The sequence below is a fragment of the Takifugu flavidus genome, chromosome 16 (assembly GCF_003711565.1).
Source record: "Takifugu flavidus isolate HTHZ2018 chromosome 16, ASM371156v2, whole genome shotgun sequence".
NCBI classification, from domain to species: domain Eukaryota; kingdom Metazoa; phylum Chordata; class Actinopteri; order Tetraodontiformes; family Tetraodontidae; genus Takifugu; species Takifugu flavidus.
In genome coordinates this window covers 12,103,144-12,115,946 of record NC_079535.1, presented here as the reverse complement: position 1 = coordinate 12,115,946, position 12,803 = coordinate 12,103,144, and the positions used below count along the sequence as shown (strand labels likewise).

The 12,803-nt window shown below is 49.4% G+C and overlaps 2 protein-coding genes and 1 long non-coding RNA gene across 8 annotated transcripts in view; 1 reads left to right on the top strand and 2 right to left on the bottom strand.

The window, feature by feature from the left end:
- Window positions 1–68: 68 nt before the first annotated feature.
- On the bottom strand, window positions 69–10,407 carry ehd4 (EH-domain containing 4). The gene is made up of 8 exons (XM_057011521.1): window positions 9,957–10,407; window positions 8,251–8,427; window positions 6,105–6,202; window positions 3,136–3,302; window positions 2,931–3,064; window positions 2,739–2,850; window positions 1,620–1,784; window positions 69–1,531 (listed from the first exon to the last, which is right to left on the bottom strand). Exons 1-8 carry the CDS (start codon window positions 10,184–10,186, stop codon window positions 974–976), a joined length of 1,641 nt encoding a protein of 546 aa, XP_056867501.1. The 5' UTR covers window positions 10,187–10,407; the 3' UTR covers window positions 69–973.
- Window positions 6,956–7,809, top strand: LOC130513011 (uncharacterized). Its single transcript, XR_008946577.1, has 4 exons — window positions 6,956–7,263; window positions 7,312–7,359; window positions 7,484–7,499; window positions 7,714–7,809. It is a non-coding gene; the product is annotated as an uncharacterized LOC130513011 (long non-coding RNA).
- A 747-nt stretch (window positions 10,408–11,154) lies between the features above and the next one.
- The window catches only part of coch (coagulation factor C homolog, cochlin (Limulus polyphemus)), a 6,035-nt gene continuing 4,386 nt past the window's right edge, over window positions 11,155–12,803 (bottom strand). For 4 of the 6 annotated variants that reach the window (XM_057011511.1, XM_057011514.1, XM_057011512.1 and 1 more), the window contains exons 12-14: window positions 12,765–12,803; window positions 12,486–12,642; window positions 11,155–12,117 (exon numbers count right to left, since the gene is read on the bottom strand). The exon at window positions 12,765–12,803 is cut by the window's right edge and continues 105 nt beyond it. In XM_057011511.1, the coding sequence (XP_056867491.1) occupies window positions 11,745–12,117; window positions 12,486–12,642; window positions 12,765–12,803 (569 nt within the window). In that variant the 3' untranslated portion in view covers window positions 11,155–11,744. The remainder of the gene's footprint in view (window positions 12,118–12,485; window positions 12,643–12,764) is intronic. The other 2 variants (XM_057011515.1, XM_057011517.1) reach the window with 1 other exon arrangement.

Below are 12,803 nucleotides of genomic sequence, written 5' to 3'. Positions count from 1 at the left end.
GCTTACCTGACACACACACACACACGCACGCACACACCTTCATGACAAAAATCAGCTGATCACTATGGTCCTCTTCTGTCATTTTCTCCAGAATTGAGACTTTATTTGACGTATCCAGTAACATTTATTCCCATTTCGCAGATTCTCGTGGCTTCGGAGCAGCAGCTGAATAAACTACTGCAACGGTTTCATGATTCCACTTTTTCTTAACTTCACCTATGAGATAAATTATCTTATAATGAGCAAATCCACTTAGGTTAGACTAGAACCCGTGGTGGTCTTATCTTTGGACCTTTATTCTGGGACCAGCGAGAACTGTCTGTAAGATTTTGGTCAGAAATGAACATTTTACAGAAATAAAATCAGAGATATTTCAGGTTAGAGTCTACAACATCCTTCCTGCTAACTACAAAAAGAAAATAGTTAAAATCCATGAAATATAGCTCATGTTTGTGCCATTAAATAAAAAGAAATGTGAGAATAATCATGTTGAATATTTGCAGAGCTTTGTTTTTCACTGTGAGTTTGAATGAATTTGGCTCTTTTAACCATTTATGTAGATTTTAATCTTGGACTTGAGCAATAACCAAAGAGAAAAGCTGGAAAAATAAAGCTTCCAGAACGGGGAACGTTGGTTTCCATGAGTGGAACCGCCACCCCCCCCCCCCGTCCTGAACAGTGTTTTATATTCATTTATTTATCTTCTTAATCTCCTCTCTGACATCCTAAACCTTTCTGTTCTAATCCCTCTTCAGTCTCTCCCACTTCAGTTCCTCACAGCTGTTCATCTCGCCGTATATTTCCCCGGAATGCTAACATTTGACCTTTGACCTTCTTCGTCCATTTGCTTTTTGCTCCTGTTCACTTCAGCAGCAGCAGAAATGTTGACCTGTACTAATTTTTTCCCCCTTTTTCGTGCATTTTCACATCCTAACAGGACAGATTAGCACCCGGTTAGCTGCCCATTAGCACCTTAGTCCTCGCTGTGGTTGTATGATGTATCGGCGGCACGATTCTTGCGGTGAGACGGGGGCACCAGGTGAGCGGGCAGCTCCGTGGGCAGCTCGTAGCCCTCCAGTTTGATCTTGATCAGGTACTGTGCCAGGGCAAACTCCTCCTCATCCAGCATGCCATCGCAGTCGCAGTCGGCGAGCTTCCAGATCTTCCCGAGCACCGAGTTGGGCAGTCGGGAAGTGCTCATCTCTTTCTTGGCGTTGACTCCGGTGATCTTGCCGTTGACGGGCATCAGCGTGTAGAAGATCTCGTCGTAACGGTGCTTGTCCTGGCTGACGATCCAGTCCTCGATGTCAGCCCCGGCGCTGATGCCCTCGCCGTAGCCGTGCCTGAAGGGCCCGTCCTGGGAGCCCTCGAAGGCGCCGCCAGAGACCATGGGCGGCGGCAGCTTGGACTCCTCCTCCCGGATCATCGCCATGAGGACGGCGATCTTTGTGGCCAGCATCTTATCCACAGACTCAATGAGCTTCATCTTCAGGGAGGGGAACTTGCTGAAGTCGTAATGCTGCAACATGTCCTGCAGGAGAACGCAACAAAAACATGACGGAGGCTCGGTCATGGCGACCGTCACTGGACTTCGTCTCACTTCCTGTTTGCTCCTCTACCTGCATCTTGGAGACGTTGGGAAAGTCCCCGGGGCTGATGTGGTGCTCTCTCTGCAGGATGGTGTAGATCTCCGGCAGCCTCATCAGCAGCTCCTCCTTCTTTTTTTCTCGGCCAAAAAGTGACGGCATCTCCTTCTTCAGGTAGCTGACAATGTAGGCGTGCACCTGCAGGGGGCGACAAACGACAGGCTCGTTCCATCAACACGTTAACACGTCCACGTTTGGAGGAATGATCCATTTTTATACGTCATCGCAGCATAGATTCACTCTGTGAGTGTTGATATTTAACATTTCAAAGGTTTTAAGAGCAGAGGAACAGAAGAATTACAGTAAAAGAAGATCCATTTTACATTTGACGGCAGAAGACATTTTCATAACCTGACTTAAATCTGTTTCCACACGTGTCTCTGATTCGTCCAGTGTGGAGTCGGAAGCGCTTGAACAATCGCTCGCTGGACAACAACACAGAGAAAGGGAGAAGAGGAAGTGAAGAAATGGAGAAATGGAGAAAAGTGAAGGGCATCGTACAAAAACAGGAGGGTGAAGAAATACTGGAACTGAAGAAAGGCGGGAAAAAAGAGGAAGTGATGTAAGGCGCACACGCATCGTATTCAACGAAGCGGTTTTCTTCTCATTTTCTTCAGGAACTCATCAGCTTGATCATCTACTCCTGCTTCAATCTGTCATCTTTCTGGTCTCAAAAAGCTGAATTTATCATGTTTGTTAACGTTTCTGCAAACTAACATACACAACACCCCCCGTGGGCTAATGCTATGCTAGCTAGCGCAGTTTCTGCGCTGTCTCAGGCCTGTGGCATGTTTGTTCCTCTCAGACGGAGCCCCACCAGCCTCACACTTTCCTCCACACTCTGTTTCTTTGTGCCTGAGCCAAATTAAGGCTGCTGCCATATTTGTGTGTTCATGCTAAGCTAGCCAAACACGTCAGGCGTCCCGTTTAATGAGGCGAACGGGGAACCCACTGAACGTAAACGTCAAAACTCGCCGCCACACTCGTGTTTGTTGACTTTTTTCTCCCTGAGACACAAAAGAAAACAATCCTGGGGATTCCCAGAATTCCCGGAGTTAACTCTCAGAAGGACGGCGCCATTCACCCTCTCACCTTGGCCAGTCGAGCTCTCTTGATGAGGTCATTGAGTTTACGCAGCGCTGCGTTCCGGGGAAGACTCTGGATGTCCCTGAAGAGGTCCTGAGACTCCGCCTCAAACAGACGCCTCGGGGGAGAATGAACACATGAAACTCCGAACGAATGAGCGAGAAAATGAAGGAAGGATCGGCGCAGACGTTCTCTTACCTGTTCTCCGTGTTCTGGAGCGGTTTGGCCCAGAAGGAGCCCAGATAAACTCTCACCACCTCTGGAGTGTTGATCACCTTCCCCAGTGACCACATGAGGGCGCCGTACACTCTCATCAGCTGCTGCGTGTCCACCTGACAGCAGGAGAAGAGAACATTAATGTTGTTCCGGGACCAAAGAGTTCTGGGTTCCACCCTGGTCCCACCTGGTCGGCCTTGTTGAGGACCACGCGGATCTTGTCGTCCTGACCTTTGAAGGCCCTGATGGCCTCCGAGAACTCGTCCGAGATGTCCAGTTTGTGGGCGTCAAACAGCAGAATGATGCGATCCACCCGCTCGCCGAACCAACGCAAAACCTCCGCAAAGTCGTAACCTGCGGACACGCAAACGGCGGCGGTTTAATGTCGTCGCGTCTGTGAAAGTGGGACGCGGGTTTGAGGTCGGGTCGGGTTCATCAGAGCAGCACAAAAGTCACAGCGTCATTGTTTAACACGTGAACTTGAGCCGGACCGACGCCCTCCTGTGAGCCCAAGCAGCTGTGGTAACAGTCTGCACACACACACACACACACACACATCCTTGTACTTCTATCTCTGTGAGGACTTTCACAGATGGCTCTGTGTGGTCCGGGGCAGATGGGGATCGTCAGTGGTGTGACATTAACTATATATATAATTAGAAAGTTTCTGGTTAGCGAACAGCACAGCATCGCTACACAACCTCCCTCCCAAAAACAACCAGAAGGGGAAACATAAACTAGGCTGAACCCTGACCCCAACCACCACATTCACCCACCCCACCCTCATCCTGATCCTGACCCAACCAAAATGTCCTCACTTCCTGAAGATGTCCTGACTTTGCTAGCAAAATGAGTAATTTGTTACTCAGTATGTAGCAAGTAAAGGAACGCACACTCACACAGGAGCGGCTCAACGGCTGCAATGTTTTGGGATTATTTGTTGGTCTTTCAAACAAAATAAATCCTTAAACCAGTAAAACCAGTGATAATTCCAGTATTCCCTGTTGTTACTTCTATATGTGTGTCTGGGTGCGGTTTCTGTGTTACTGGGTGTCATTTGCCTCTTTTATAACAGAAACCGACTCTCCCGTTTCCATTCATCCATTCGTCCATTCATCCATTCATGATAGAGTGGGACCAGATTTGTTTGGACAAATGTTGGACCAGATCTGATTGTCCTGGTTCTGTCTTGGATCAGGATCTGCTGGCGGCTCTGCTACAGTCTCGCCCTTGCTGGTGCTGTGACTCCACCGCTGGTGTGTTTCCAGTAAGGATTCACCCCTTCATGAATAAATGAGGTCTGAGGCGTCAGGTTACACCCGACGGTTCAGGTGTTTGACCCTGGAGATGCTGAGCTCCTGCCCTCAGAAGGCAAGAACCAAGAGGGAACATCAGAACAGCAGATTTGCTCCCAGCTGATCCCCGACTGCAGCGTCACCGTGACGACCGTTTCAACTGAACCACCGCAGGGAAATGTAAACAAACGCAGAGGTGAAGGACGTCCGTCGAAGAACCGGAGAGCAGCTCCAGGTTCTAGATGGCCTCATAGCCATGATGCTGGGGAACCACAGGGGTCATATTTGGAGCTCCGCCCCTTTAGTCTCCACAGAACCTTGGGACTCCACAAGCCCTGCTGGCATGTTCTCACACATGTTCTCACACATGTTCTCATACATGTTCTCACACATGTTCTCACACATGTTCTCACACATGTTCTCTGCATGTTCTCTGCATGTTCACAGGTCTTTAAATTCAAACAGACTTTGAATACCTACAGGTGCCACATGTCCTGTTGTTGGACCCTTTACAGCTGAGGAACACCTGACAATGGGGGGAGACCAGTCCGCTGTTCTAATACAGCTTAACTCCACATGTTCCACTTCCTGTTTCCACAGGAAATGCCATCACCTCAACAATAATTCAATGGTGGAAAGCAGAACAGAGTTGAGGTGCCCCCACCGGCGTGTCCCGATGACATCACCAGAAGAGCCCGGTCACATGTTCCTGTTTCTGTCTCCTTTAATCACTTCTGTTCTGTTTCACTGCCGTTAATGAAAGTTAATCACCATAGCAACGGGTACCCGCCCCAGGAAAAAAAAAAACAAAGAAAGGAGAAGTTCTGTTCCGCTCGATCTGTTATTTTGGATTTCATAGCTTTCATAATCACCAGAAATAATATACGTAAATGTGTGAGAGGCAGCTTCACAGGTACACACACACACACACACACACACACACACACACACACACACACACACACACACACTCAGAGCTGAGTGCTTCCAGATGGAGGGAACGCCCTGCTGTCCCTTCCTGCACTGGCTACACTGAACTGGTTCCAGTTGGTGACTGGTGGCAGAGAAGAGAAATGTTCTGGGCTGGCTCTGCCAACGGTTGCTGTGACGACCAAATGAGGAAGAGCTGGAGGTTCTATGCATCTGTCAGATGGCAAAACCGGCACGTGTGTCTGCTGGGTCCGTTTCTCTCTTTCAGATCTGCTTTTGTCAGCTCAGCTTCTTCACAGGAAACAGATTCACAGACCAAACAGGAAGTGAAACTCCAAATCGCCACGGGGGGGGACGGCTCCCTCCGAGGGATTCCTCGTGAGCAGAGTCCAACCGAAAATTCACCGCAAGTCTCTGAACACCCCCCAGTGTTCCCAGTAAACCCCGGGGGGTGTTTTCATTCACCAGCTGATGAGGACGACGATGTTACAGCTGCTCCTGCTGAACGTGCAGGAGTTGGCGGTGACGTTCAAGGCCGCTACGGGCGACAGCTGTGACCTTTGACCTCCACAGCCCGACTGTCAGACGCACACCTGAGCGTGAAGCTTTTCGGAGGCCCGCGGAGCAGCCTCAAAGAATATGAGGAAATGAAAGAATCTCAAGGACTCTTACGCAACAATACAGACTACTGACAGCAGGATGTTTCTGATTAGCTTTGTCAGCTAACACACACACACACACACACACACACATACTCACACACACTCACACACACATAGACTATATTATAGTGACCAAGGCCAGAGAACAGCAGAAGAGAACAGCACACTGGACCACTGTCACCGGACCTTTTAGTTGAGAACCTTGAGGTTACCTGGGAGAAAAGGTCCCCAGTATACTACAAAACGAGTACAGAGACACACATTCGTACCTCTGCTGATTCGCTGCTTCTCTCCTGACAGGATTCCTGGAGTGTCGATGATGCTGATGCTCTGGAGAACCTGATTTGGCATCTGAGAGCAGATGAACCTGCACACACACACACACACACACACACACACACACACACACGCACATTCTGTAATCATGTACATAACTGCGTAACCGTGGTTACGGCAACAGTAGTGTCGAGAGCATCGAGAAGCTGTCAGCTAGTGCTTGAGTTTGTTTACAGCGTGCGTGACCTTGTGTTGACCTCGTCATAAATATCCTGTTAAATTTAGCGACAAACTTGAGCAGCGAGTCGGGAAGAAGCAAAGCTGCCGCGCCAACGTGCGGTGACGCACACACGCTTCCCTCTGGAAACAATAACTTATTTTGGTTCCTTTATCAAGCCAGGATGAGATGGCATTCGTGTCTAAAGGAATGCATCACACACACACACACGCACACACACACACACAGGCACACACACACACACACACCACACACACACACACAGGCACACACACACGCACACACACACACACACAGGCACGCACACACACACACACGCACACACACAGGCGTAGTCGGACGGACCGTTTCCCTGATGCCGTTCATAGAAATATTTCTGGACAGAGGAAACATGTTTAAAGTTTAAAGCTAAATTTACTTCCCTGTGTGTGTGTGTGTGTGTGTGTGTGTGTGTGTGTGTGTGTGTGTGTGTGTTGGGGGGGGGCCCAGGCAGTAGTGAAAGGGTCATTTCCCAGGTTGTGAATGTTTTGATTTAAGCAGTGACAGGAGTGTGTGTGTGTGTGTGTGTGTGTGTGTGTGTGTGTGTGTGTGTGTGTGTGTTGTGTGTGTGTGTGTGTGAGAGAGAGAGAAGCAAAATGGAACAAACGATTTTAAAAATGATTCTGTTTAATGTTGATCTTTATATTTATATTGTAAAGGCGCTTCCAGATTTAGTTTCTTAACATGAACATGAGAACAGAGTCTGGTGCTGGTTTGGCTCAGGTGCAGTGCACCTGGACTAGGCCCCTCCCACTTCTGCATATCTCTCACATGATAGTTCTCAGACACCAGACGAGAATTGATCCATCAGCTGTTTATCAGTGATGATCAATATCAGCAAACCCTGATCAATAATGCTGCACATCAGACTACAGGTGTGCTGAAGTACAAGTGTACTGGGATACAGGTGTGCTGGGATACAGGTGTGCTGAAGTACAGGTGTACTGGGATACTGGTGTGCTGGGATACAGGTGTGCTGAGATACAGGTATGCTGGTATACAGTGTACTGGTATAGGTGTGCTGGTATACAGGTGTGCTGAGATACAGGTATGCTGGTGCACAGGTAGCTGTTGTACAGGTGTGCTGGGATACAGGTATGCTGGTGTACAGGTATGCTGGTGTACAGGTGTACTGGTATAAAGGTATGCTGAGATACAGTATGCTGGGATACAGGTGTGTGCTGGGGTACAGGTGTGCTGGTGTGTGGTGTACAGGTGTACTGGTATAAAGGTATGCTGAGATACAGGTATGCTGAGATACAGGTATGCTGGTGCACAGGTGTGCTGGTGTACAGGTGTGCTGGTGTACAGGGTGCTGGGTACAGGTGTGCTGTTGTACAGGTGTGCTGGGGTACAGGTGTGCTGGGGTACAGGTGTGCTGTTGTACAGGTGTGCTGGGGTACAGGTGTGCTGTTGTACAGGTATGCTGGTGCACAGGTGGTGGGGTACAGGTGTGCTGTTGTACAGGTGTGCGGGGTACAGGTGGCTGTTGTACAGGTGTGCTGGGGTACAGGTGTGCTGGGGTACAGTGGCTGTTGTACAGGTTTGCTGGGGTACAGGTGTGCTGGGGTACAGGTTTGCTGGGGTACAGGTGTGCTGGGGTACAGGTGTGCTGGGGTACAGGTGTGCTGTTGTACAGGTTTGCTGGGGTACAGGTGTGCTGGGGTACAGGTGTGCTGGGGTACAGGTGTGCTGGGGTACAGGTGTGCTGTTGTACAGGTTTGCTGGGGTACAGGTGTGCTGGGGTACAGGTGGCTGTTGTACAGGTGTGCTGGTGTACAGGTGTGCTGTTGTACAGGTGTGCTGGTGTACAGGTGTGCTGGTGCACAGGTGTGCTGGTATACAGGGGCACAGGTGCTCACCTGTTGAGGAAGGAGTTTCCAAACGCGTTGAGCTTCCTAAAGGGTTTTTTGGGGTCGACCACCAGGGCGTTGCCGGGGACGATGCCCTCGTTCTCTCCGTGCATCACAGCGATGAATCCATCCGTGGTGGGTTCAGGGCCGATCCGCATCCCTGGAAAATCCTGCTCCAACAGGTACCTGCACACAGACAGACGCACCTTTTTAGACTTCGTCCTTGTTCTTTATCGTGACTCAGCAATCCTCAGACATTTCACTCCCTGTTGCCTCAGTCCCGTCACCATGGCAACGCCATGACCAAGCACTGATTCTGCCAATCACAACAGCAGCTGCGACCCTCAGACGACAAGAACACGATGTTTGGAACATTTAATAGCCAAGATGTCGCTGCGGAACCTTTAAGAACCGACGTCACGTCGACACGCGGACGAGTTGAGACAGAGACCTGAACCTGAACCAAACAGGTTCCCCCTCACCTCCACCACAGAAGAAGAACAAGAACAAGAAAAAGAAGAAGAAACATGTGCTTTACTGGCAACCTGTTCCCAGGATTCACAGCATTCCGCAGGGCAGGGTGGGACGCTGGCAGTGTAACACACTCACACACACACTCACACACACACACACACTCACACACACCACACACACACTCTCTCAACAACACACGCACACACACACACTCTCTCTCACACACACACACACACACACTCCCAGTGTGCAATAAGGTGTGTAAACACTAATCAATCGGTGAGGTGCCGATTTTGTGGCTGCAGTGATTCGTGTTCACCGCCTGATTTCCTGATTATTGATGAACTGTGACGTCATCGGTCCGAAGTCAATAAAGCTGGACAGGATGTGATGTCACAGCAGGACAGGAAGTGCAGATGGTGAAAGGGCAGATGGAGACATCCGCTGCTGTTACACGCGTGTTACATGTTGTAAGGCATCTTCTCTTCATCGGCCGACGGTCGACGCTCTACTAACAGACAGGAAGTGACCTCAGAGCTGTCAGAGTGTCTTCTGGTTGTGTTTGTTCCTGCTGTGTGTCACGACTCTTCACGGGGAGCCGGAAATATCGGAGTGGCGTGCTGGCAGCCGAGCCGAGGGTCAGCCCGTGTAAATACACAGAACAATGGCAGATCAGTTACAGCCAGGCTCTCAGAACCTCATCACACACACACACACACACACACACACACACACACACACACACAATAACACACAGGACAGGAAGAGACCTGGAATGTTACTGGTTCAAATCCCAGAAGGTTCACCCCCCCACACACACACACACACTCCGCACACGTAATAATCATCATCTTCTGTAAAATCCTTCAGCCTCTCAAATGAAGGTTCACCCCCCCCCCCCCCCCCCCCCCCCCAGGACGGTCCTGATGGTTCTGATTACTTTGAATCTGACTCTGGTTTTTCTTTGATCTTCTCCAGATGAGATGATCTCACAACCCAGAAAAACCACCAGCAAGCAAACACAGGCAGGCAAAAGATCATATATGAGCTCACACACACACACACACACACACACACACACACACACACAGTGGTGCTCTCTGTGTTGGCAGAATAAATTATACTTTGGAGTTCAAATTTGGAGAAAACTTAAAAGTGCATCTCTGTTCTGGAGACTTGTTGGTACCACGTGGTCTGTCCAGACAGACAGACAGACAGGCGGTGGACCCCGGGTTCCGTACCTGATGAAGGTGGTCTTCCCGGTGGAGTACTGGCCGACCAGCAGGACCATCGGTTTGCTCTGGAAGTCTGCGGCCTCCAGCGCCGGGGAGTGGAAGTCATGGAAGAGGTAGGTCTCCTCCAGCGGCAGCAGCTTTTTGGTGTAAAGTGTCTGCAGACCCTCGGTCACCGTCTGGTACATCTCCCCGTCCTTGTTGCGGCCGCCCTGCTCCTGCTTGACCCAGCTGAACATACCGAGCACCGGATCGCTCCGATGACGCCGCGCCCGATTCCAACTTCCCTGTTTCAGCCTTTCCTAATATCCCGAGGAGTGCTGCCTGACTGGTGTCCTTCAGAGCGACCGCAGAGCCGAGTCTGTGTGCGTGCGTGTGGCTGTGCGTGTGCCCGCACGTCTGAACACTGTCTGCACTGTGTGCTCCTGTTCACGGAGATGTGGCTACCTGCCGGCACCGCCCTTCACACGCACACACGCACACGCACACACAGGGACACAGAGAGGGGGATTTGATGCGGCTGAGCTAAACGTTGGATGTTTTCCGAGGTGTGCTATATTTATTATTTATTTTTGAAAAAGTAATATAGTTCAACATAAACAGTAGCGCAAATGGAATAAAAGTAGAAAATACACAAAAATATTGCAAGAAACTTGTTAGAGGTTACTTTATTTTTTACTTTACTTTTATTTTTTTACTACGCAAAATCTACACAATTCATGAACTAAGGACGACTCATGTGTGATTCAGGGTTTGGCCTGTAGCGCCCTCTGTCGGTCAGAGCCAGAATAACACATGCGCCCCCTATCGGTCAGAGCCGGAACAACACATACGCCCCCTATCAGTCAGTGCCGGAACAACACACACGCCCCCTATCGGTCAGAGCCGGAACAACACATACGCCCCCTATCGGTCAGTGCCGGAACAACACATACGCCCTCTATCGGCCAGTGCCGGAACAACACCGGCGCCCCCTGTCGGTCAGAGCCGGAACAAAACATCTGCGCATCAACTAAAATGTATTTAGTTGTCGTTGGAAATGTAACCGCAAGGTGGCGCAATAATCAACTCTCAAAGTAAATAAAGTTCGGTTTTCATCTCTTATTCTGTCTTTCACGTCTTTAAGTCTGTTCACGGTCTTTTCTGCCTTTTAACTAATTAAACGGATGATTTTGTGAATCTTTGTAAGAACGAAAGAAATACTTGATTATTTACTTGATGTCTTTATTTTTTATTTGAAAATTTCAAATTAAATGCACGAGACATATTTTTTCCTCCCATCGTTTCAATTTCAACAAAAAAAACCCAAACACATTAAACCAAAGGCGTTGCTATAAAGAATAAATGTCTTTCAAATAATATCTGACAGTAATCGTATAATTGACATTTTTAATCTGTTGTCAATGTTTGTAAAAACGGGTAAAATCGATCGCGTGTGTTTAACTGTTTATAAAGTTTGCAAAGATTTTCTGTAAGAAAGTTCTTCAAAAGCATCACAGGTTTAAAATCCACAGTTGGTCTTTTGTTCTATTATTTTTTCCCCACAGAAATACTGAATATAAGAATATAATTTCTCAAAGAGTCTAAGCTGCTTCCCTGTAAACGCCAGTTCGTCACCACAGGAATAATTTCAGTGGGTCCAGAACCGGCGGCTTTTCCAATAGAATCTAGGTTCTGTCAAATAAATGAGCTTTAAATAAACGACCGTTACAAATGAAGCGGATCAAGTGTTGCATCTTATTTACAGCTGTTTCCTGCTGTCGGTGAGGGTCCTCACAAGGATGTCAAAAACAAGCGTCAGTTTTTCTCGGAGAAGTCTCGACAGATTCCTCGGACCAGAACCGGGACGAACTCGCTCAGCCCGCTGAAATCCCTGGTGAAGAAGGTGTGACTGTCCTTCGGCTCCGATGACATGGCTCGAAGGTCATCCAGCGGAGCCCAGGCCACGCCCACCGAGAATATGGTTATTCCTGGGGACACACAGGATGTGAAGAACCCACACACACACACACACACACACACACACACACACTCACACACACTCACACTCACACACACACACACCACACACACACCTTGCGCCTGTGCTTCCATCGCTGGTCTTCTGACATCATCGTACGATTGACCATCTGTCACAACTATGAGGAAGTTGCGGCCTGGTGCTGTTCGCCTGGAGGCCAGAAATAAACCAGTTGGGATCAACAAGGACACATTTCAGGAAGACCGGGATCTATTTGATCAGGAAGACCGGGATCTATTTGATCAGGAAGACTGGGATCTATTTGATCAGGAAGACTGGGATCTATCTGATCAGGAAGACCGGGATCTATTTGATCAGGAAGACTGGGATCTATTTGATCAGGAAGATCGGGATCTATTTGATCAGGAAGACTGGGATCTATTTGATCAGGAAGACTGGGATCTATTTGACGCTAAATACAATATCTGGCACGCTACATAGCGACGCGCTACCGTGAAGGTGCCTTTCAAGGGGTCACGTGATCTTGAGAACGCGCCACACGCCTACTTCCTGTCTACCTGAACAGGTTCTGGGCGCAGTAACTGATGGCCTCCCCGGTGGCCGTTCCTCCGCTCATGTAGGAGATCCTCCTCAGGGCGGCGAGAGCGTCGTCCTTGGTGGGATGATCAAGGAGTCCGAACTCCAGCCTCTGATCGTAGGTGTACTGCACCGCCCCTGCACCGGGGGAGGGGCAGAAGGTGAGACAGACAGACAGACAGACAGGCAGACAGACAGGCAGACGGGCAGACAGACAGTCAGACAGACAGGCGGACGGGCGGACGGGCGGGCGGACGGACCGATTCGAGCGCCGACGTCAGAGATGTCGAAGGTTCCTG

What these genes read in the sequence shown, in the direction of transcription:
- ehd4 (XM_057011521.1), bottom strand. Translation starts at nt 10,186, where the DNA reads ATGTTCAGCTGGGTCAAGCAGGAGCAGGGCGGCCGCAACAAGGACGGG. An exon ending in GGAAACTCCTTCCTCAACAG is followed by an intron (nt 6,203 to 8,250) that starts GTGAGCACCTGT and finishes GTGTGTGTGCAG; the next exon opens with GTTCATCTGCTCTCAGATGC. An exon ending in GAAGCAGCGAATCAGCAGAG is followed by an intron (nt 3,303 to 6,104) that starts GTACGAATGTGT and finishes GCGTGTCCGCAG; the next exon opens with GTTACGACTTTGCGGAGGTT.